Below are 24,695 nucleotides of genomic sequence, written 5' to 3'. Positions count from 1 at the left end.
TGCCTCCTTCCAGCCCCATTCCTTCACCTCCATGTTTTTCCCACAGTGGGCCCCGTTCTTCCTGCAGCAGGACCTCATTTGAGGAACCCCATTTATCCTTTCACTGGTCCCTTGGGGTTTCCCATTTTCTGTTTTAGGACTTCACCAGGAGAATGAACCTTGGGGAGCATTGCAAAACCCCAACACCTTTTTCCTTTGAGGGGCTTCACTCAGGGCATCACTGATTTTAAAGTCTGCTGGAATGAAGGACAGAGATGAAACAGGAGTATTTTATGGACAGCTGGTGACCATGTGCTGAACAGGTCCCAGGAGCTGCCCCAAGTAGGCTCAGCGTGTTGGGCCTGGAGGGAGCACTTGCTCTTCCAGGCTCCATGAGAAGTGAGGTATCTCCTCCTAGAGGAGAGGCAGCACAGTTGGCACAGCCATCCTTGTAGGCCTGGGATGGATCTAGGGATGGGTATGGAGCAGGGGGCAGTGGTCCAGGAGGACAAATGCCATGCTGGATGGGACCATTCACCCTCAGGTATAGAATTACCCACACACCAGGATCCTCCTTTCTCTGTCCCTGGCTCTTGGCCCATGCTCAGGGTTGTGCTGTGGTTTCCCTTCACCAGGACATCACTGGCCCTTTCCTCTGTTTCAGCAGAGTTCTGGGGCCTGAGCTTTTCCAGCAGTGGAAAACTGAGGATCTGGGGCAAAGCTGTCATTCATGGGGTTCTCCTCCCCTCACCTGCTGCACTTTGTTTGCTGGGAGCCTCCTCCGTGTTTCTTTCCAACTTTTTTGCTATTTTGCCCAAACCCTCAGGGACCAGCCTCCAGCACTGCTTGGTTTTAAACATCATTTTTATCATCATCATCATCATCCTCGGGAGGTGCTTTTTCGCCCTTTCGCTTTTTCGCTGGTGTTGTATGGGCTGCTGTTCCTCCTCCCTCTCCTCGAGCCGTGGCAGGAGAGCCCCAAGCGCTTCATTTGAGGTCTCTTTCCTGCGGGCGGCTCTGTCGGGGGCTGGGTGCCGCTCCCCCCGGCCCGGAGCGCCCTGCCCGCTTCCCCCGGGGGCCGGGCCGGAGGAGGCGGTGGCGGGGGCGGGCACAGGGCGAGAGGGGCCGGCCCAGGGCCGCGCTACGTGTCCCGCAGCCCTTATAGCCCCGGCCCGCCGGGCCCGCCGCCGCAGCACCATGTCGAGCGGCGAGCGCACGGTAGGGACGCGCCGGGGAGCGGGGGGCGGGCGGTCCCTGCCGGTCCCTCTGCCTGTCCCTGTCCCTCTGCCTGTCCCTGTCCCTCTCCCTGTCCCTGTCCTGCTCTGGGATCCCCGGGCAGCGGCAGCCGGGCCGGGCCGGCGGCGCTCCGGAGCTGCCCAGCCCCATCCATCACTCGGGCGGCGGGGCACGGTGCGAGCATCCTCCGCTGGCGTTCGGCCGCACCCCGCACCTGTCCCGCTGTGCCCAGCCGGGTGCCCGCGGGTCCCTCCGGGCCTCGCTCGTGGCTTTTTGGGTGTCCTCTGCCCCGGTGCCGGCCGGGGAAAGGAGTCGGTGAGCCGGCACTGCCAGGCTCTCAGCATCGCCGCACAGCCAGCGCTTTGGAACGCGCGCAGCAAAGCGAAGTAATCGTAGCCAGGGCACAGCTCAGTTAGAAATTAAAATTGCAAATCGCAGCCGAGGCCAGACATCGCGTTCCGCTTGCCGGCTGCCCTCCCCTACTCCTTGGATCTGGGATGGGAGCTCTGGGTCCCTCTGGCTGTGCATACGTTTTCCAGGTTTTAAATCAGAACCAGAAGAAATCTTGACGTAAGTCTCTCGGGCTGCTTTTTGCTGGTTGGTTTTCGTTTTCTTTAAGTTTTCCATAAAGTTTTCCGATGGATTTGATGCATTTTGGACACAGTGGTAATCTGTCCTGGGAGGAATGCACCCAAAACCACACGGAACAAGGCACGCCTGTGTGGCGGGGTGTTCTTGGAAACGCAAAAACCTGTGGTTTAGGGATTATTTCAGGCAGGGGAGGTGCGAGCCGTAGGCTGTGTATGAGAGTTCTGTTTATTGCTGGAAAAATGACCTTTATAAGCGAGTTTGTGACCGACCTTTGTGCCGTGGCTGTCAAAACAGATGCTATCAGCTTGACAGCTGTAGGCGGATTTTGGTGTCTTTATCTGCCAGGTATCTGATGGAGTGAGAAAAGGCGTGATTTCGCTAATTACAAAAGGTTTGGGGAGCGATGGTGAAACGGTGATGTCCCATTAGTGATCTTCCAGTCCCCTGCCAGGAAGATGCGGTTGCACAGAACGTAAAGGAAGTTCTGTCTCCGAACTGCAACCTCAGCAGCTTCTTGGTTTCAACCATCTCCAGTTTATATCAAAGGCATGGATAAGGAATTTCACTTTATACACTTTTACTTTTTTTTTTTGTGCCCACAGACGATTTGTCGTGACACCTTTCATAGCTGCAACAGCCAAAGGTGTTCCATTTTAAAATGAAGACACAATCATTTATCCTGTTGAAATCCCTATTGATACAGCAGTAGGATTATCCTTCTGTTGCCCCTTCTTCCCCATTCTTTCTTCTCCCAATAACACAAAACCTTATTACTCCTAAATAATCCTTGTTGCTACAAAAACCTCGGGTTTTATCACAGTTTCATGATGTGAGCGCTGTGTTAATCTTTGTCCCACAGACCAGGTTCTGTGAGGCTGGTGGTCACCAGCTTTATTCACCAGCTGAGGGGATGTCAGAGCTGGGGTTTGCAGGTGATGTTGATCAGCTGTCAGTTTTGGAAAGGCACAGCAGTGCCAGCTGTTGTGAGATGAACCACTGTGGTATTTGACAGCATTCCTCATTTTGCAAGCTGGATAACTAGAAGCCCAGGATTTAAATCCTAAATTCAGCCTGAATAAATGTTCTCAGAGTTTGAATATGGTGTGAGGATGCTTTAATTGCACACCTATTTATTAACTGATAATATGGTAAGGTGTAAAGAAGAAAACTTTTTTCTTTTTCCACTTCTGCATGTGCTGTCCTTAAAAATGGCACCTTAATTCTGCCTTGTGTGAGGACCAGAGTCTTGGTGTGCAGGAATCTCTCTTTGGCTGGTTCATATGGAAACGCTTTGTGCTCTCTTCATTTCTGCTCATTTCACTGCAAGAGGCATGAAGTCCTCTACGTGCCAGGCATCACCCTCCTGTTCCCAGCCCTCCCTGACAGAAAGCATTTATTTCTGGCCAATTTCAGGACTGACTTTTTGGGCAGAAGAACGCTCTGTAATGATGACCTTGAGGCCTTCGTGTTCCTCACACAGCCCTCCTGTGTGCCTCAGTGGCAAACCCTGCTCTCAGGAGCAAGCACACCGTGAAGGGAGTGCAGTGAGGGAGGTGGGGCTGTGGGCCTGCTCTGTTTATTGTGTGGGCTCTTGCACAGCGTGCCTTTCAGGGCTGAGGGGCTCTTTGAGCTCTGGTTCTCCCCGCAGGTATTTCCGCAGCTCGCTCCCTGTGCCCGCCGAGCGGCATTTTCCTGAGGGCCAGGAGGACACAGCCGGTGCCCTGTGCTCCAGGGGAGCTCCAGGGAAGCTTGCCACAGAGGCCAGAGCCACAGACAGGGCCCTGCCCTGGCAGGGTGACTGCCTGCCCTGCCCTGTGTCCCCAGGGCTGTGTGGAAAGTGCAGCTCAGCGCATCTCGTGGGATGGAGGCGTTGGGTCCTGCCCCCGGACTGTGAAGTTTCTCTTCGGGTGCCTTTGCAGGTTTTTGGGTGAAGTTTCTTTTCAGGTGCCTTTGCTTTGCTTGGGGAGAATGAGAGCCCAGTTCTGAAACTGCCTTTTTCAGGGAAAGTGTTTCAGTGTTGTCACCTGCCTGGGCTCGCAGAGCATCTCCAGGAATCCGGCTGGTGTGGCATCCCTGGCTTGCAGCGGGATGTGCTTCCGCAGCCCCGCGGGTCACGGAGCTCTGACTTCTGCTCGCTCACTTGTGCTTGGGTAGGGCTTATGTGCAAATGATGTGGGCTTATTTAAATTTCTTTAAAGAGGAGCAACAAACCCACAAGATCAGATGTCAACCCTGAGGAAAGAGGCTTAGTTTCTTTGCCTAAAAACTACTCTCATGTTGAAAAAGAAAACAGAGCTGCGGGGCAGAGTTCAGATGGACTGAGTGATACCCCAGGCGGAGCAGGAACATATGTACATCTCCATCAATTTAATTGCCACGCAACATGAAAGAAAAAGCTTATTAAAACACCCAATCCATGCATTCATCTCCTCTCACACTTAGTCTTAACTGTTGCCTTGAATGCAAAGAGCAAAACAACTTGAAAGATGTTTATTTTCAAAGCAGCTCTGAGTAGCTCATCGCAGTGACACTGCCTGGGGGACAGAGCAGCAAAGCCCTGATTTCAGGGAATTAGTGTGGCTTGCCCTGCGTTGAGTCACTCAAGAAAGTCACTTGTCCAAAACTCATGTTTTATCCAGCGAGTCACAGGCTGCTTGCTCTTACAGCATGATTTATTCTGTGGAACACGGTGCCCAACTCACTGCACCGTGACATCCAAAGGTGATTGTTTTCCAGCTGCTCATTGCATGCTTGGGATTTCTTGGTTTATTTTCTGTTACTTTGTTTGCTTTATATCTCTTTTCTTCGCAGACCATGGAAAGGTGAGGTGATTAACTTTTGTTGCTTTGTTGATTATAACTTTCATCCCTTTTCTTCCAATTTCTTCTAAAGCCCTTCCCTATTAGAAAGTTCTCTTTCCAGTCTCTTGTCCCCACCTTGCTGTTTCATTCTCTTGGGCTGCCAGTGTGGCAGACCAGTGTTTAATAACTACACTCTGTGCTGTAAGAGCAGGCAGGCTCAATTTGGGGGATTTCAGGGAAGAAAAGCCAAGAAAAATTGCAAATTCCTAAACACAAATGCCTTCTCCTTTCCCTGCTTGAGCCCTCCAGGGGTCGGGGAATTAAATAAGCATCGTGGTGTGGTCTGAGCACCTGTGCTGGTGCTGCTGGTGGTTGGAGCGGTGCTGCCATCCGGAGGGGGGTGGCCAAGGCACAGAAACCCAGCTGTAGCTCCTGCAGTGGGAACACTTGGAGCCAGCGCGTTCCTTCCTGTCCTGCTGCTGGGCTCCGGCATAAACACAGACTCCAGCCTCCTCTGGTTTTCAGGCTGCACAGATCAACTCACAGCCGGTCACAAGTCCGTGCTAAAACCCCTAATGCAGGTGTAGGTTTCCATCCGTGCCCCTGCAAGAGCATTTACTCGATCAGCAAGTGATGCTGAAGAACCCACACTACCCAGACATGTGCACTGCAGCTGCAGCTTAGATTTGGGCCACGGGGGTTTTGTTTTTCTGGAGGGTTTTCAAGACAAACACTGGAATATTTGCTTCTTTTTTTAATTTTAACTGGGCTGATATTGATACTGGAGGGTGCCTTTAGAAATGAAAAGCCCTTGCCTATCTGAAACCAAGTGTTTTAGATAAACTTACAGCTCTACATGTCCCCAAAGATAAGAAGCGTGCAGGGCCTGTGTGAATGCTTCAACCTGTACTTTGGTCACACTGCTCATACACTTTGCTTCTCAAAAATCCATTAAGAAAAAGTCTATGTAATTCAAGTTACCATTTATGATTTTGCTGTTATCGTGAGCAGGGTGTCACAGCTGAAGGGAGTGAGAAATAGCTCCTTAATGGTTTCACAGCTTAATCATTTCCAAGTGAAAATTTACACGGGGTGTATCATTAACAAGAGGAGGGATGCAAAAAAAGCCCTGGGTGTGCGTCATGCCACGGGATGCTGGGAAGTTGGGATTTGCCTGTGGGGCTGGTAGTTCCTTCCTTGCTAGCACTGCCTCCTGTCCCTCCCAGAGTGGTCTTTGCTCGCAGCTTGGCTCGGTTACAGCTCCATGTGTCAAAAGCTTTGTCTGCTGAGTGGGTGCCAAAATGCCTTTAGAGAGCAGAGCTTGAGGAAGGAGTTGGTTTACACAGATTTGATTTTATTTTCTGCTAGCTGCAGCGCTTTGTGGGTTGTTGAGATGAGCTTTTTCTGTGCATTGCTGGAAAACAGCAATCTGCACCTACATTTCCAAGACCTTCTGACCTGGAGGTCTTTGCAGCCTCTCTGGCAGAACAAAATGTTTTCTTCGATATCAAACTGTATTTTAGCTTCCCATTGTGGTGCAAAACTTGTGTTTGGGTGGGAGGTCATTTTTTTGGCCTGCCCAGCCCTTCTGATGGGAAGGTCATTAGGTTGTATTGCCAGTGAGCATGGGAAGAGGGGGGAAAAAGTAATTTTTTAAGAGGACTGAACTGGGCACCTGCCTCTGGGCATGATGAGTCCCCCCAGCCACGGCTGGGGCAACTCATTGCATCTCTGGAAAGCTGATCTGAGACCCTGGGGATGGATGTGAGGGGTGTTGAGCTCTCAGAGGTGGAGTCTGAAGTCCAGGGGGGCTGCTCTTCAAACAAGCGATGTCATTTTTATGTCTTAAATATTGTGGGAGCTGAAGTCTTCATCTGCTGTCGGTCTTATTCACCACTACCCTTCTGTGGCTGTAAAATTGGGGTGATGCCACCCTCTGAGAGATGCTGGGAGTTTGCATGAACTTTTGAGGGACCAATTAACAATAATCTGCAAGGAAAATGTGGAACTGTCCTTGGACCAACCTTTGAGCAGCGTGGAATGACTAAGGGCTGTGTCTAGACCTGCTTTGGGAAGGGGTGGGGGAAATGCTGAGCATCCACTCGTTCAGGAAGGGTCCAACATCCTCAGTGCTGACCTAGGCCAGGGTCTAGGTGACCCTGTGTGCACTCACACATTTAAAAGCCCATGTTGCAGCTTGTAGGGCTCAGATGCACAGGGAGACGGGACAGGAAAACTTCATCCTCCTGAAGTCCTCAGCTTGGACTTGTCTCCTGCAGCTGGTTTTGTAGAGAGGCGCATTCAGTGGTACAGCAGTGAGAACAGCCCTGTCCTTATCCAGCAGGAATTCCAAGGGGGCTGAGGAGGTGCTCAGTGAGGGGACGATCTGACCCTGTCCCCAGCAGCAGCTGAGAGTGGGAGCCAGGAAAGAGTTTATGGCTGGGACACCAGTGCATTGTCCCCCTTTCCACTGATTTATGACCTGAGATACCAGAGGCTGTGCCTTTCCTCCTGATAGTCCTTGATGAATTTTCCTTCCCTGAATTCATTGTCGTGATTTTTTCCAGCCTAGTGAACTTTTGGCTCGCCAGGCAAAGTTCCCCCATTTAACCATGTCCTGTGCGGTGCTCCTGGCCAAGTTCCCCTGCGCTCCTTCCTGCTGCTGCTTTTGCACTTTGAAAGCCCTAAAAAAGATGCTGAGGTGGAGAGAGGTGTCCCATGGCCAGCTGGTGACCACTGACCACTGCAAAGTCAGGCACATGGGGCACAAAACTCCGGGTTCAAGGGTGGGCATCCAAGCTGGGGCAGGGAGAGGCACCGTGTGGCCGCAGCACTGAGAGCCCACCAGCCTGGGCTGGAGCCCAGCTTTTCCCTTTCACCAGGTCCTGCAGAGGAGAGGCCTCACAGAAGAATTTCTTTTACAGAATCCCAGGATCACTGAGGCTGGAAAATCCCTCCCAGCCCATGGAGTCCAAGCTGTGCCTGATCCCCACCTTGTCCCCAGCCCAGAGCACTGAGTGCCACGTCCAGCCCTTCCCTGGACACCTCCAGGCATGGGGACTCCAAAGCTCCCTGGGCAGCCCCTGCCAAGGCCTGAGCTCCCTTGCCATGGAGAAATTCCTCCTGGTGTCCAACCTGAGCCTCCCCTGGCACAGCTTGAGGCCGTTTCCCCTTGTCCTGTCCCTGTTCCCTGGCAGCAGAGCCCGACCCCCCCTGGCTGTCCCCTCCTGTCAGGGAGTTGTGCAGAGCCAGAAGGTTCCCCTGAGCCTCCTTTGCTCCAGGCTGAGCCCCTTTCCCAGCTCCCTCAGCTGCTCCTGGGGCTCCAGCCCCTTCCCCAGCTCCATTCCCTGCCCTGGGCTCAGAAATAGATGTATTTTAAAACCTGTTGAATCTGCTTGAAACAGAGATCCTCTGCAGCTCCTGCTGCTTATGAAACCACTGGAGCTTCTCTAAAGACAGAGGATTTCTTTCCTGAGAGGGATGTGTCAGGCACAGTAAAAGGTCTCACATCACTGAGACCTGTTTCAGATTTAGGGTGCCTGTCCTGCCATGGCAGGAGGCAGGGCATGTACAGTTCCATATTTACCATACAGAACCACAACCTACTAATTAGATTCCTGATTCTCATATTCAGGGGGGAAAAAACAATAAATTTACACATGAATACAATTCCTACCTGGAAATCTTTATGTCACTGAAGTTAATGTGTGGTCAGAATCTGTACCTGTGCCTTCTTTTCCTCTTGTCCTTGCAACCTGAGGGGCTGATACGCAGTTTCTCATTTCTGGAACCGGATTTTTTTCTCCAGGGGAAGGTAGGGAAGCAGAGCTGTGTGTTCTGGGTGGTTTTCCTGGCAGGCATCAAACCAAGGCAGTTCTTCTGCAATGTCAAACCCATTGTTTGCAAAAGGAGCAGGGGCCCAACTGCTCAGGCGGGTTCATCTGGGGGAGATCATTTAGCAGAACTGCTCTGAGTATTAAACATTGGGCAACCATGGAGAGGTTTTGTGTTTAAATTGTCATTTTTGTCAGTGCCTGACAAAATGCTTTGTTTGCTAAATATTTGTTGCCCCTGCAGCTGTCCTTTGAGATTTCAGGAATGAAGATGGGAGGGGGGTGTGTGTGTGTGATTGTTTTTATAACATCTGTCCTGGCCTTACAAGTTTATCCCAAAAATGCAGGAGCACAGGATGAGTCACTAGCTTTTCTGCATCGAGGAAATTAGAGTAGTGACATCATCTCATTCCAAGATAAGGAAACGCCTGAGCTGGGAGTCTTCAGAGAGGCAGATTTCAGTACCCAACTGCTGATTTGGACTCACAGTGTAGAAATGAGCATCTGATTTGTGAAGTTACTGGAACATGAGCCTGGTTTTGTTGATTTTCTTCCCTTTTTCTCATGTGCCAGTGTTGTATAAAACTTGATTGTGGCAACCCAAGCCGTGCAAATTTATGCCAAGAGGAAAATATTTGAGCTGCCATCAGCAACTAAGGTCTTGCTAAGAGCTCAGAAATTCTTGTGGCTTAAGAAAACACGGCTTCATCTTAACAGCAGCTTGAAAATCTCGTGTGTTAGCGGCGTTTGGCATCTCCAGCTGTCTGTCTCCAGGCTGAAAGGCCGCTTGTTTTGGGGCACTGGGATGGCTCTGCTGCTCTCTCCTTAAGGTTTCCTGTGTTTCGTTCCTGGCAGGGCCCTGGGGGCGATGCCAAGAGGAGCAGGCTGCGAGTGCCAAGGAGAGACTGAGTCTGCTGGGCTTTATTCAGAGCACGGGGTGGAGAAAGGGGATCCCAGTCCAGCATCCTGCCCAGCACAGGGAATGCTGGCAGCCCCTCAGCTCAGTCTGGAGAGGTTCCTGCTCACCTCCAGGCGCTGGGAAAGGAGGCTCATCCCATGGGCAGGGAACAGGGGGACACCAGCATTGAAACAGGGAGGTGGTGGCACAGCAGGGACAGCAGGGAGGTGGTGGCACAGCAGGGACAACAGGGAGGTGGTGGCACAGCAGGGACAGCAGGGAGGTGGTGGCACAGCAGGGACAGCAGGGACAGCAGGGAGGTGGTGGCACAGCAGGGACAGCAGCATGGGAGCAGGAAGGTGGGCAGTACGAAAGATGCTTGCAAGGTCCTGCTTCCCCACCTGGGCCTGCATCCTGAGGGGTTAAACAGGCAGAATTTCCAGGGTAACCCTGCCTTGCTGGGGTTTTCCTGTGGGGAAGAATGGGGCTGGGTTTGAAGCATTTTCTGCCTTAAGTGCAGTAAGTGAATATTTGGGGAAAGTCCATGGGTTTTGGGTTACAAGAGCTAAGCTAGGATGTAAGAGATGCCAAGGTTTCTCCATTGTTCTTCAATATGATTGTAATCAAATCTTTGCTGCCACAGACAAAACCCCCCTTTTTCCTCTCTTCCTCCTTTTCTTTGGAGTATCACTTTTGCTCTTCTTCAGCAAATGACTCTTTTGCAGCAGGTTTTCCCCTCTGGTTGCTCATGGATACAATATTGCCCTTATTCCAGAGCAGCCCTGGTAGAAGAAGATAATTTTGTAAGGAAAAATTTGATAAATGTGGTTTTTATACTTCAAATGCAACTGGTAGGAACAAATATTTTTAATTTTTTTTTTTTTCAGTATGATGCAGGAGTTGGGAGAGTTTCTTTAATGATAGGGTAGCTCACTCTCCTGAGGTTTAGGGAAATGTTTGACTTCAAACTCAGAATCACAGAATCTCCTGGGCTGGAAGGGACCCACAAGGATCATCAAGTCCAATTCCTGACCCTGCGCAGGACACCCCAATAATCCCTCCATGTGCTTGATCCCACAGCTTGCCTGTGCAAGTGAAGGCTTGCTTGATCATTCTATTATTTTAAAAGCCCATTCTACCATTTGCAAATAGGATCAGCTGAAAACATTTTGAAAGCCTCTATTTTTATTTTGATCTAATTTTTCCTTCCTGGAGACATGTCCAGGCCACGGTACCGAAATAGGGCGTGTGTGAAACGCTTGACTGGAAAAAAATGAATCATATTCCTGGTGCTGTGAGCTTGCCCTATGAATAAAAAGGCAGCTGGGGGAGTCCTGACCCTGCCCTGGCTGTTGGGTCAGGGTTTCCCCGGGGCCCTGAGCGCTGCCAGCTGGATGCTGCTCCTGGTGCTGAATGAGCCGGACGTGTGAGTAACGTGCCCTTCGCAGCGCGGTGCTCCGCAGCCTCAGCACGATCCCTGCTTTGGGGAGCAAGTCCCTCTCCGGAGCAGGATGCTGCTGCAGCTCCTGGACAGCTTCCAGGTCTGTGCCTGTGCCAGCTGCAGCAGGCAGGGGTGAAGTGAGGGCGCCGTAAGGACACGGGCTTGGACCTGCCGGGCCACCGCCATGGCCAGCATGGCTTTCTGGTGCCTCATCTCCTTCTGCAGCATCACAGAGCTCTGCTTTCTCTGAGCAAGGGCTGGCCTGAGGGTGTTGTGGGGATCTCTCAAATGTCCTTCATTTCCACCCCTCAGCTGTGCAACGTGGCACTTGCAGTTGCTTCTTGCCATGCTTCTGCTTGTGATGCAGCCATGGAGGTGCTGGTTGAAAAACCAGGAATGTGGAGGCAGGAGGAGCTGCTGCCCCAAGGATCAGAGTTTATACTTGGATTCCTAGTGGGAGATGGCAAAACATCCATGCAATTTGTTGGGACAACCCTAAACCCAAAAGGGCACCAGAGCTGGGGAGGGGTTCTGATGAGGAGCAGCTCAGGGAGCTGGGAAAAGGGCTCAGCCTGGAGCAAAGGAGGCTCAGGGCTCAAGCTGTGCCAGGGGAGGCTTAGACTAGATATTAGGAAACTTTTTTTCATGGAAAGGGTTGTAGAACATTGGAATGGGCTGCTCAGGCAGGTGGTGAAATCACCATCCCTGAAAGTGTTCAGAAAACATGTGGATATGGCCCTTGAGGATGTGGTTTAGTGGTGAACATGGTAGTGGTGCTGGTTTGATGGTTGGACTTGATGATCTTAAAGGTCTTTTCCAACCTCAACACCTCAATAAGTCTATGATTATAAATGTTTCTTGTCTGGTGCATTTTCTGTTAAATGTGCAGTGGTTCTGCTCCCAACAAACATCAGTGATCACAGATCTCGTGCTTTTAACTGTCAGGTGTCAACTTTCCTGATAAGATCTCCTTGAGTAGTCACACATAATTTATGTGGGCAAGCACAGCTACTCCCTTCCAGGGCTAATTACTTCAGAAGGAGCTGAGGTCACTTTTTTGGATGCTATGAATTGAGCAATGGTGGCTCTCAGAGCAGAGGACACTGATCACTTCTAATTTCCAGCAAGACTTTCCTATCTCAGAGGCCACATCTCTTTATTCAGGAGGATCACTTGGCTCTGGCTGCAACCTGCTCTCACACAGCAGGACAGCACCTTGTCCCACCAGAGTGGTTGATGAAAAGCTTCTTCCCTTTGGAAATTAAGCCAAGAGACCCTTGATGGGCAGCTCAGTCAAGCCTGATCCTAAAGACTGTCAAAATCTTGGTGTCTCCCTGTTTGCCAACCTCATGGAAGGGTTCAGTGGGAGGGGAGACCAAAAGCAGAGTTAGGATTTGGTTTCTTGGTCTGCTGCAGCCTCAGTCCAAGGTTTGGAGCGACGTGTTTGTTTTTTTTTCTCATTTCCTGGATGAAGTAAGGCAGGGTGGGCTGAGCACTGAGCTCATCCAGACAGGGCCAAACAGCAGATTTCCAAGGAATGGGGAGAGTGTGGTGGTGTCATCTTTGACCATCTGTCTGGCAGGGGATGCACGGCCCTTCTTTGGAGATGCTGCTGGGACATTTATTGCCTTGTTTGGAGCCTTGTTTGGGGCTGAATTATAAGTCAGAAGTTCCTCTCCCAAACTTCATTTCACTGACCCAGACTATTCAAGACTTGCTTTCCGGTGTCTTAAATTGTCCCTGCTTTAGGGCCCAACATCCAGGTTTATTATTATCTACTTAAACATGTTTGATTTGCTGTGACAGGGTTAAAACCCCAAGAGTCAAATCAGTAGCACAGCCCTGCATCTGATTAAACCCCATCCATTGCTTCTCTCTGCCTCCCAACCATCTTGCAGAACATGCTCTTCCCAGGCAAAATCTCTCCAGGATTTGCTCTCAGGCCATTAATAATCAGTTTTCCTGGTGCCTTCACTCCCTTCCACCACACTTCAGCTCTGGCTTCCCAAACCATTCCTAGCTGGTGGATGATGAGGTGGGAAGTTGGTCTTTCCCACTCAAGAGTCCATTCCCAGCCCAGCCATCCAGTTGCTCAGGGTTGGGAAGAGTTTCCTGGGAAGTTTATGAACAGAGCAGAAAAACCTGAGGGGTTTGGTACCATCTGGAGCTCCCAGCAGGTGGGAGAGGTGTGACAGTGTTGCTGAATTGCAAAAATTCCCTCAGTGGTGCTTTCCCAAGCTCCCAAAGGTGCCAGCATGCAACATAACAGCTCTGAGATGCTCACCCAGTGCAGATTTATGGCACAGCAACCTGTACTTAGAACATTTTCCTTACATCAGCCGTGTAGGAATGTGCCAGATCCTGCATCTTTCCGAGGCACAGACGTTATCGTGGCTCATCTCCCGCGAGACACGGCCTGAACTCCTGGGGATGGGAGAAAATCCATCCATGGTGGTGCTGTCTCACCTTTGCGAGCTCAAAATGTTCAAAGTTTTGATACCCACACCCTCCCGCAAAAGAAAATACCACAAAATGGAACAAACCACAGAAACCAAGTCTTGAGCTATTTATCTCTTATTCTCTGAGTCACAGGATGTGTAGCATTCACTCACCTTTTCAGGGGCAGGTCTAGAGATGTTTTGGGCTTTTTATAGAAGCTCAGGCTGGTTTGTGTTGGAAGGGACCTTAAAGCCACCCAGTGCCACCCCTGCCGTGGGCAGGGACACCTTCCACTATCCCAGGCTGCTCCAATCCCTGTCCAATCTGGCCTTGGACACTTCCAGGGATCCAGGGGCAGCCACAGCTTCTCTGGGCACCATTCGCCGACCTCACAGGGAAGGATTTCTTCTGTATAACTAACCTAAATTCCCCCTCCTCTTTCAGTCTGAGCCCATTCCCCTTGTCCTGTCCCTCTGATGAACAGTCCCTTTCCAGCTTCCCTGTAGGCTCCCTCAGATACTGGAAAGTTCCATGAGGTCTCCGTGCAACCTTCTCTTCTCTCTCTCTCTCTGCGTATGTATCCAGGATATATTTATATCCTTGTATCCTCCTTGGTCTTTCCCTTGCATGCCTCAGTTGGGAGTATCATCCTCACAATTAACAGGGTCCTGTGGATATTTCACATGGAACATTCCTTGTGGAGGTGCTGTTGTTGGAGCTGCAGGGCACAGCCAGGCTGTTTCACCTCCAGCCCTGCAGAGACTCTGGGCTCAGCAAGGTTAGGAACCACCAGGATTAGGAAGCACCAGAGTTCAGGCCTGTGGCTCAGCGTTGTGCTGGCACTTGGTTTGCTTGGGAACGCACATGGACACGTCAGGGGATGCTTCCTCTGCCTCCCATGGCGTGCCCAGCTCAGTGCTGCTCCTGCCCCAGCTGCAGTTCTCCTGTTACACAGCCAGTAAATTAGCACCTGAAGTTGCTCTCATTTTTCAAGCCTGATTAAAATAATAGGTGAGTCTGTCTGTGTTTGAAACTGTCGAGAAGGCAGGGAGGCTGTCTCTGCCCAGACTCTGTGTCCTGCCTGCCCGCAGGGGGATCAGTCACCTGGCAGTGCTCCTGCAGCAGAGCCAGTCACCTTCTCCCTCCTCCCTGCTGGCACGAAGGCATCACCACCAGAAACACCCTGGGCAGAGGTAGAGAGCCTCCAAAAAATGAGTCTGCGCTGCTGAGACAGAAATCCAACCCAGGCCAAAGCACCAGAGTTCACCATGCTGGCTCATTAATGAATTCGCACTTCCCTCCCATCCATTTGTCCCAGCAGAGATTTCCTTTTGCACTGAGAGCAGCAAAGGTAACAGAAGCGCTTTGTTCTGCTCTGTTTTCTCAGGGATCCACCAACGTGGTTTACCAAGCCCATCATGTCAGCAGGAGTAAGAGAGGACAAGTTGTCGGCACCAGGGGAGGATTCCGAGGCTGCACGGTTTGGCTCACAGGTATTTTTGGGCTGGGTGTGAAAGCGTGGCCTCACCTGTGAAACTCCATGAGAATGGCTGGCAGGTGGGGATTTGGGATCTGCAGGAAACGTCAGCGTTCCCTGCGAGCCGGGAATTGCAAAACATCCCCACGTGGGAAACGCAGACGTGCGGTGCTGGCGCAGCAAGATATTCTCCCTGGCAGCTGCTGCCCATAACTAATGTTTTTATGGATTTCCCAGCTGCTATCAGGCTCCTTTGAACATGTCAGAGGCCCTCGGGGTAGCACTTGTTGTTCCCAAGTGTGTAGCTGAGGAAGCCTTGGCTCAAATCCAGCCAGTCTTTGGCAGTGGAACATACCCAGGGCTGTCCAAAACGCGGATGTTTTCATTCAGGAGCGGTGGGAAGTTTATTGGGACATATAGGTCTGCTGTGTTTGAGGCAGCATGAGGCAGCCACCTTGTCTGGAGAATAAACACTCCCAGCCACAGAGTCACGCTGAAGTGATCCCTTGCATTTGTTTTGCTGCCCTTCTCTTCTGTCTTGAAGTATAAACTCATTGTTTGAGGATTAGGGGCTGCCAGAAATGACAGTTGAATTTCTCATCTCTAATATTTAGACAAGTCTGTCTTTTGCCACTTGTCCAGTTGTTCCTTTGCTTGTTAAATATTGGCATTTTCTTTGGCTGCTGGAAGATGTTGAAGGACGTGCTTGGAAGGATTTGTAAAGCCATTCTGATTTGCCTTCCTGTCACCTTAGGCTGTAGATCCTGGATTAAAGCACATTTCTGTTCTTTTCTCCTCCTCAATTTTGAAGTGCCCAATCTGCTTTTATATAGTTTCTGAAACCAAAGCCAAGGCAATTTCCTTCTGTTTTTGAGTACTGCTCAAAAATCTCATGTCTGAAAGGTTTGAGCTCGCCTGGCTGATGATTATTCTTTGGAATACACACCTAGAGAAGGAGGTGATGAGGGGCCTTTGCTGCTGGAGCCTGTCCCACTCCACGTGGCTGCAGCAAGAGCCTCTCCTTGGGTTCAGAATGGGAGAGCAGTTGGCTCTTGACAGTGGGAGCAGGGGGAGGAAGATGCAGAGAGAGCTGAAGGAATCCAGCAGCATCCTTTCAACCCTCCCCTGCATCCTGGAGCCCACGTGTCCCAACACGGCCTGGCAAGAGGCACTGCTGGGTTGGACCCCCTCAGAGCTTGGGCTGTAGGTGCTTTTCTCACGCCATTAATGCTACCCCTTCAACAAAAAGGGTTGAAAAGGGCTCTGTGGAGGATGAATCCAACTTCCTTTAGAAAGGAATGAGGTAGGGGACTTCAGACAGGAGTTTGGTCCGCTGGTGTCACAGTTGCGCTCTCGCTTTCAAACCTTGAAGGTCTCTCTTGCCCTCAAACCTGACCCCTCACTTTTCTGCCTCCCCCAGGCCTTTCTGGAGCTGGCAAGACAACCATTGGCTTTGCTCTGGAAGAGTACCTGGTGGCTCACGGCATCCCGTGCTACTCCCTGGACGGCGACAACGTCCGGCACGGCCTGAACAAGAACCTGGGCTTCTCGGCCCAGGACCGCGAGGAGAACATCCGGCGCATCGCCGAGGTGGCGCGGCTCTTCGCCGACGCGGGGCTCATCTGCATCACCAGCTTCATCTCCCCCTTCACAAAGGTAAGAGATCCTGCTCTCTTCTCAGCTTCACCTCAGATGATGAAGATGATTTCTGGAGAGGGTTTCCTAAATCCACCGTCGGATGTTTCGTAGAACACCACTGACACACGACAGCACGCGAGCAGAGTTTGGAGGGATGGATAAATTCAGTGTTACAAATTGATGAAAAGCCAAGAGGAGTTTAAGATCTCCCTGCTCTTAACTCCTCAGAAGCAGAAGAGGGTCACAGAAGCAGCATCCTGTCCTAGAGTTGTCGCTGCTCTTTTGGGAAAAGATTTGGCTGCGATTTTCTCTTCCGTAGCTGCTGTTATCAGGCTGATGCAAGCAGTTCCTTTCTTCGTAGAATCAAGGAACCACTGAGGTTGGAAAAGACCTCTAAGATCATCGGGTCTGACCCTTTTGACATAGGGCAGATAATTATTCACAATCTAAAGTTCTGCTGTTCTGCCTAACAAAAAGATCTTGAGGTTTTGCATGGGAAAAGATGAAAACAGTTGTAGATTTTGACAATTTTTTTTTTAAAGTATCTTTAAAGGAAAGGAGGGAGGTGAGATGAAAAACCCTTATTAGAACTAGTGTACATTTAATAAATCTGTAAGAGATTAATTTACTTGTGTCAAAATCTAGGGAGGTTTTTATGCTGCAATTCATATTTTTCCCATCTTTCTTCTAACAGGATCGTCAAAATGCACGGAAAATTCATGAGGCAGCTGGACTTCCTTTCTTTGAAATCTTTGTAGATGCTCCTCTAAATATTTGTGAAAGCAGAGATGTGAAGGGCCTGTACAAAAAGGCAAGAGCTGGAGAGATCAAAGGTACAGAGGAGTGAGATCTTATTTTGCCTTTTGCTTGCCAAAGCTTTGGATGCCTTGTCCTGGCAGTGCCACAGATATGGGTGGGTGTCTAAAAGCCCTTTGTAGTGCACAAGAGGATCCTGTTCCCCTAATCTTACTGTCACAAGTGTCACTTGTACCAGCATGGTTGAATGCCCCCAGGTTGTTTGTATAGCGTTCTTGGCTCTAAGGCACTGATTGTTCTATTAAATAAATTTAATTTGGGGGTTAATTGCCCGTAGGATTCACGGGGATTGACTCAGACTATGAGAAACCCGAAGCTCCGGAGCTGGTGGTGAAAACAAATGTTGCATCGGTGTCTGAGTGCATCCAGCAGGTCGTGGAGCTCCTCCAAGCACAGGTGGGTCACTCTTATGTCACCATCACTGGCAGCTTTGGAAGCCTGCTTAGGGATGTTGCCTTTTTGGTGTGCCTGTAAAAACCAGCAGGTTACAAGTGCTGCCTGTCTCTGTCTTTCAGAACATCGTGCCCCAAGGCTCAGTCAAGGATGTTCTGGAGCTGTTTGTGCCTGAGGATAAGCTCAGCAGTGTCCGGGCTGAGGCAGAGAAGCTGCCAGCAGTGGAGATCACTAAGGTATTGTCACACACAGGTACTGACACTATTTATTCCAAGGGTGGAAACTTCCAGGAGGATGTTTCCAGAAGGATGTGTGTGTTCTTCTGATGGCCCTGATCTTTTGTGGCTGTGGTTTATGGCAAGCTGAGGTGGGATCCCAATCCTCAGCCATTTTCTGCCATGCCTCCACCCTGTGCTGCGATATCCTCTGCTGTGCTCGTACAGCCCCACACGTTCAAACTGCCAGAGGGCAGGGACAAATGGGATATTGGGAGCCCCTGGCACAGGGTGCCCAGAGAAGCTGTGGCTGCCCCTGGATCCCTGGAAGTGTCCAAGGCCAGGCTGGATGGCGCTTGGAGCAGCCTGGGATAGTGGAAGGTGTCCCTGCCCATGACAGGAGGTGGAATGAGATGGGCTTTAAGGTCCCTTCCAACCCAAACCTTTCTGGGATTCTAAGTCATGCTGTGAAAGTACATGAGTCTGGCTTAAAAAGCCCCGAGCTACATCCCCCATGTCTTTCTCCTCCTAATGAATGTCCTGTATTTGAAGCAAAACAAAATGAAAATGCTGTTTCAGCAGAAGGGAAGGAAAAGCAACCTCTGAGCGTGACATGGTGACAGGAGCGTGGCAGGAGTGTGACCCCTGGGTTTGTTTTGCAGCTGGATCTGCAGTGGGTGCAGGTGCTGAGCGAAGGCTGGGCCACTCCTCTGACAGGATTCATGCGGGAGGCAGAGTACCTGCAAGTGCTGCACTTTGGCACCCTGCTCAACGGTATGGATCCCCTGTGTCCTGCTGTCCTGCCTTGGGGCACACACCAGGGCTCCTGAAGGTGGCCAAGGTCACTCTGCTGTGGCCACAGCCATGGCATCTCACACAGTGCTGCTCAAACCTTCCAGGAGATGTTGTGTGGCTCCTGTCGTGCTTGGCTGTAGCAGGGTAAATAGAGATGCAAACCCAAAGCCAAGGAAGCAGGGAGGCTGCCAGGCTGAGCTGGGGGCAGGAGGAGAGAAGGCTTTGTGGGAACAGGAGCAGAGCCTGCTTTTGCCCCCCACCCCATTTCCCTGCCTCTCCAACATGGTAAAGTGAATCTGATTTCCCTATGCAGTCACCTGTTAGAGGTGCTTCCTCCCTGGAAGAGGCAAAGAGGGCTCAGGTGATGACCATCCACAGCTGAGACTGGGCACAGCAGTTTCCACTCCGTTTCTCAGCTATGGACGCTGTTGCTGTGACTTCACTTGGGGCACTCACATTGGGGTTTGTGGACCTGGCAGTGATCTCTGCCCTCAGGGACCTGGGTGAGCAAGTCCCTTTGAGCCTTGCATGCCTTCTAGACGATCCTGTGGTCCCACAGGGCAGTGATTTGCTGCTGCTGCTCAGATTTGGGCACCATGAAGCAGAGGCAAAGCTCAGGACTGCTCACTTTGCACCGCAGGAGTGTCTGTGTGGGGGCTCTGCTCCCAGACATGCCATAGCCTTTCACCTCCTGCCCAGTGTGCAAACAGCATTCAGAAGCACATGTCCCTGTTATCAGAGCCTCCTCTGTGGTCTTTGAGCTGCCTGTTGTGCCTGGAGGGGTCGCAGAGTGCCCTGGGATGGCCACGTTGCTCCAGAGCCCCGTACTTTGTGCCGGAGGCTCATTCCAGAGCGTATCTGGTTTTGGCGTGCCCCCCAAACCTGCTGACATCCCTGAGCACGTCTCTGAGCTCTGTGGACGGATGTTCAGGGTTTGTAGAGCTCTGTGGGGAGCAGGGATGAAGGCCAGGAGAGCAGCTTTGCAGAGGGATGAGCTCTCCAGAGTGAGCTCTGTGTAGCAGAGGGCAGCAGCATCGGTCCCTGGTGCACCCTGTCTCCACGGGGGTCTCCAAACTGCATCTTTGTGGTCAGGCCCCCAGGGTGCCATCTGAGTGGGAAAGAGAACACCCAGGTGCTCCTGCACAAGCATTGAGAAGTGGTGGAGGGCTCCACCTCAAGGTGCAGAGGCTGGGCCTGGCACTGCCAAGGAGAGGCTTGAGCCTGCTCTTCCCAGAGCCATCGGCACAGCCCTTGTGCCTGGGCTACCCAGCCCACACACCAGGGCTCCTGAAGGTGGCCAAGGTCACCCTGCTGTGGCCACAGCCATGGTTTGGGCAGCTCCTGTGGTTTTTTGGGAGCATTTACTCAAGCTCTGCAGTAAATCCCTCCTGAATGCCCCAGCAGGTGGGGGATGTGCTTTGTGCAGGGCCACCAGGAAGGGGGGGTGGATCTGCGGCAATGCACCGGCGACCCACGGCTCTCTCGGCAGGGGTGACAGTGACAGTGGAGGTGCTGGACCACACTCGGTGTGAGGCTGTGCTCGCACTGTGGAGGACCACAGCCACACCAACAGGAGCTTTTAAATGCTTTGAGTCTTGAAATGGTTTCTGTAACGTGCCCCTGAGCATTAATTATCTTAATTATGTTTGTGTTCTCCCAGGAAAGAGGCGCACGGTAGCTGGTATGTATGGAACCCTTCTCAGGTTCTGCACAAATTGCCTCAATTGAGATTCTTTTTGGCTATAATTTTTTGAGATTTATTAAAAAAACTAAACTATTGAAATGATTATGAAATTATTGCAGCCATGACCCGTTTATGATCCAGGCAGTTATGACATGGCCCGACACACCCTGTGTCCTAGGGACCAGTCTGCACAAAGATCCCAGTTGTGTAATTTTGTAATTACCTGCACTGGAGTGATCTTTTGTTACCTCTCCATCCTGCATTTGGAAAGGGAGCCTGAAGATCCTCACTCTCAGCAGCATTTGCTGGTTTCATAATTCATTTTTCCCCCCGTGCCGGCTTCATTGATTCATTATTACTATGATTTAAATGTATGAAGCTGATATTGATTGGATCCCATGTGAATATAATTATGATTATTCATGAAAATTGCTGCCTGGCTGATGAATGATACCCAGTCATGAATTTAAAGTAAATGCAATATTGTAACAAAAATTAAAGTAAAAATCTATATCATAGTCAAAATCCTCAAATTAAAACTCTCAAGGGCCCAAACTGATTTCAGTCAGATCAGAACAAATTGAATCAGTGATTTGTTTGTGATTGGAAACCCACTGGAGAGACGATTCTCCCGTATTAACGTTGGAATATCCAAGGAGAAACGGGAGGACCTCAGCGGAACACTGGGAAATTGGGATAGCTGGTTTAAAACCAAGATGATTTCAGGCTATTTAGGGACAACACTGAAATTAGAAACTATGTGTGCACTTACAGGCTCACAAAGAAAACAGATTAAACATGGGCAGCGCAGAGATGTAAAAGAGGACGAGTAGCAGTATAGAGATTAGCCAGGGCAAAAAAAACCAAAAAGGAAACAAAACCCAAAAAGGAAAAAAACAACCCAAAAGGAAAAAAAGACAAAAAGGGGAAAAAAACCCAAATTAAGACTGAGTGTGGTGGAAGAGGCAGCCCAGGGGGTGTGCAGGGAATGGGATGCTCCAGGGAACACCAGACTGGAGCCATCTCCACAGAGGTGGTTCTCCTGGAGGAGAAGGCATTTTCCAAGCACACTGAAAATTTTCAATTAGCCAGGCTTGCATTTTGCAAGCACATTTAAATTTTTCACCTTCACAAGCAGCTAACGAGGAAGAACCAGGGAAGGGAAGCAGGAACCGATGAGATGCTCCAGGTGTCTTGGAGACATCTCTGGCCCTTAGATAAGGAGCTTTTCTACTCTTCTACCATCACCATTTGTCAGCAGCGCAGAGAAAATGCCTCAATGGCTGATTTCCCACGGAAACCTCTGTTCACCGCGTTCTGGGGATGGTTAAAATTCTCCTCGGTGCGGGCAAGGTGTCCAACCCTTCAAGGGCTGCGAGCCCGAGCATCCCCGCGGGACGAGCGGCGGCCGGGGCCTGCTAAACTCCTCTCCCCGTCTCTCGGCAGACGGCGTGGTGAACCTGAGCATCCCCATCGTGCTGCCGGTGTCTGCGGAGGACAAGCAGCGGCTGGAGGGCAGCGCGGCGCTGGCGCTCAGCTTCCAGGGCCGGCGGGTCGCGGTGCTGCGCAGCCCCGAGTTCTTCGCGCACAGGAAAGAGGAGCGATGCGCCCGCGTCTGGGGCACCACCTGCCCCCGCCACCCACACATCCAGGTGGGACCCGCGCCTCCCTCTCCAACTCAGTGTTCCCAAGGGTTTTCTTCAGGGTGATGGGTTTTCTGTCTGCGCTTCCTTGCTGGGAAGCACAGGCAGGACAGAATTTTTTGGCTGTTCCCTACAGGTAGCCAACAGGGTTGTTGTGTTTTTACAGCTCCTCTCTTCCCGCTTAGTCTGTGGTGGCACAAAGGGCATCGTCCCTCGGGAGGGGAGAGCTCTGGGCTTCACACAGAGACCTGAGCTTTCTGCTTAAAAAGGCTACAGCTGTGGTAGTTCTTTCCCCTCCCTTAAAATGACTCGTTTAATTAATTAACAGCAGGCGTGCACCTTGCAACAGGCTCGTTCCTCCTGCCTATTCCTGGGAGGAAGGAGCAAAGAGGGAGGGGGAGGAAGGTCTCTGCCTTCCTGTAGACTGCTGGCTGCCAGAGGGGAGCCCAGCACCCAGCTGGGTGGGGACTGGGTGGCTGCTGCCCCCTTGATGAGGTTTTGCTGCCCATGGCATTCGGTTCAGGTGGGCACTGCAGGGATGTTTTCCACCTGCCAGAAGGGAAGGCCATCAACAGTGGGGTTGAGCCTCACACTTTTCAAAGGAGACTGGGAGGGGGACAAGGAGGGGTGTGCTGTCCCCTTTGCACTGAAGGTGTGTGTAATTCCCAGATGGTGATGGAGAGTGGAGACTGGCTGGTTGGTGGAGACCTGCAGGTGCTGGAGAAGATCAGATGGAATGATGGGCTCGACCAGTACCGCCTGACCCCGCTGGCTCTCAAGCAGAAGTTCAGGGAAATGAATGCTGGTGAGTGCCCTGGGTTACACCAGTGACAGTGACAGGGCTCTTCCTGCCCCACCAGGCCTTGGTGTGATCTGGGACTTGCTCCCAAGCTCACAGCACTTCCAGGTGGCTTCTGGATGCTCCCAAGACAGGGCTGTTTGGGGGGGTGGGCAGTAAAGGAGACTCAGGGCACGGCACAAGAAGTGGCACAGGGTCTCTTTGGCTAGGTCAGTGCTTGGGATGGGCTGTGTCCTCCCACAGCTGCTCTGGGGGCTGGGAAGTGCTGAGCAGCCTGTTCAGGTCCCCCCTGACAGGTCAGATCCTTTCTGCACTGACCTGCTTGGCCTTCACACCTGGGGCCCAGCTCAGGTAGACACCAGCTTCTCCCAGCTCTCTGTGCCATGGAATCCTAGAATGGTTTGGGTTGGAAGGACCTTAAAGCACATTCCATTCCCTGCCCTGGGCAGGGACACCTTCTACATTTCCAGGTTGCTCCAAGCCCCATCCAACATGGTCCCAGCAGGCTGGCAAAGGTCAAACACCCACCCTCACCTTGGGGAAAGAGAATTGGCCCTCCTGAAGGTGCCGCTGAGCTTGGGGAGGTGACAGATCACTTATGACATCAGTGAAGGTGTCCAGTGCTGTGCACAAACATTGCAGGAGAGCTGATAGGGCTCCAAAGGAAGGGAATGAAGTGAAAATAACCTTGGGAGGGTGAGGTGTGTGAAACACTCAGCTGAGGTGTTCAGGGCCTTGCTCATGTGGAGACAGGACACATACAGGTCTGTCGTGACTGAGGCAGGGCACACACAGATCTCTCAGGACTGAGGCAGGGCACACACAGATCTCTCAGGACTGAGGCAGGGCACACACAGATCTCTCAGGACTGAGGCAGGGCACACACAGATCTCTCAGGACCATGTGGAAGCTCAGGGTGAGGGGATGAGGCCCGTGACCCCCTGATCTTTCCCTTCCAGATGCTGTCTTCGCATTCCAGCTGCGCAACCCCGTGCACAACGGGCACGCCCTGCTCATGCAGGACACGCGGCGCCAGCTCCTGGAGAGGGGCTACAAGAACCCTGTGCTCCTGCTGCACCCCCTGGGGGGGTGGACCAAGGACGACGATGTCCCTCTGGAGTGGCGCATGAAGCAGCACGCGGCCGTGCTGGAGGAGCAAGTCCTGGACCCCAAGTCCACCATCGTGGCCATCTTCCCCTCTCCCATGCTCTATGCCGGCCCCACAGAGGTAACACAGCCCTTGGATGCTGAGCAGGGCAAGGCAGGAAGCCTGTCCATGGGAGTTGTGCTCCCAGCCTGCCTGTGCAGCTCTGGAAAACCCTGGGAGGGGGCTGGAGCCGTGTCCCCTCTCTTGGCTCCCTGCATGGTTTGCCTGCTCTCGCTGCTGCAGCGTCTCCCCACGGAGTCCCCATCCTCTCCTGGGCTGTGGAGGGCTGGGGAGGAGGGACAGAAACAAGCTTCACCTTTTTCTGGCAGGCAGGAATGTTCATTTATTTGTCCCCAGGGGTTTCCCTTCCATCCCTAAATCAGTGGGATGAAAAGGGCAGATGCTGAACCTCCCCTTCCATGTGCTGGGGGCCACCGCTTTGGCACGCTGAAAATTCAACCTGCCACCTCCATTCACCACCAGATTGCACCCAGCCCGATTCCCTGCCTGTGGGTCCCCAGAGCCTCCCTGTGCCCCAGCCCTCAGCCCCTGTGCCCCTCCCTGCAGGTGCAGTGGCACTGCCGAGCCCGGATGGTTGCGGGGGCCAACTTCTACATCGTGGGGCGCGACCCGGCGGGAATGCCGCACCCCGACACCAAGCAGGACCTGTACGAGGCCACGCACGGCGGGAAGGTGCTGAGCATGGCCCCCGGCCTCACCTCGGTGGAGATCATCCCCTTCCGGGTGGCTGCCTACAACAAGCTCAAAAGAGCCATGGATTTCTACGACCCCAAAAGGTAACGCAGCGGTTTCTTCAGAACGTGGGGTTTCTCAGGCTGAGGGGCGGTAGGAGCGCATTCCCGCAGCTGG

General features: G+C 51.9%; 1 protein-coding gene across 1 annotated transcript in view; it reads left to right on the top strand.

The window, feature by feature from the left end:
• Positions 1–1,098: 1,098 nt before the first annotated feature.
• Positions 1,099–24,695, top strand: part of PAPSS2 (3'-phosphoadenosine 5'-phosphosulfate synthase 2) — a 28,545-nt gene continuing 4,948 nt past the window's right edge. Inside the window, exons 1-11 of the mRNA XM_058840759.1 lie at positions 1,099–1,197; positions 14,606–14,711; positions 16,116–16,351; positions 17,028–17,166; positions 17,427–17,545; positions 17,665–17,778; positions 18,420–18,531; positions 21,683–21,888; positions 22,549–22,684; positions 23,638–23,906; positions 24,393–24,622. Coding sequence (XP_058696742.1) covers positions 1,177–1,197; positions 14,606–14,711; positions 16,116–16,351; positions 17,028–17,166; positions 17,427–17,545; positions 17,665–17,778; positions 18,420–18,531; positions 21,683–21,888; positions 22,549–22,684; positions 23,638–23,906; positions 24,393–24,622 — 1,688 coding nt within the window. The 5' untranslated portion in view covers positions 1,099–1,176. The remainder of the gene's footprint in view (positions 1,198–14,605; positions 14,712–16,115; positions 16,352–17,027; positions 17,167–17,426; positions 17,546–17,664; positions 17,779–18,419; positions 18,532–21,682; positions 21,889–22,548; positions 22,685–23,637; positions 23,907–24,392; positions 24,623–24,695) is intronic.

Source organism: Poecile atricapillus, chromosome 6 (genome assembly GCF_030490865.1).
Source record: "Poecile atricapillus isolate bPoeAtr1 chromosome 6, bPoeAtr1.hap1, whole genome shotgun sequence".
Classification (NCBI taxonomy): Eukaryota; Metazoa; Chordata; class Aves; order Passeriformes; family Paridae; genus Poecile; species Poecile atricapillus.
This window is presented reverse-complemented; position numbering and strand designations above follow the sequence as displayed.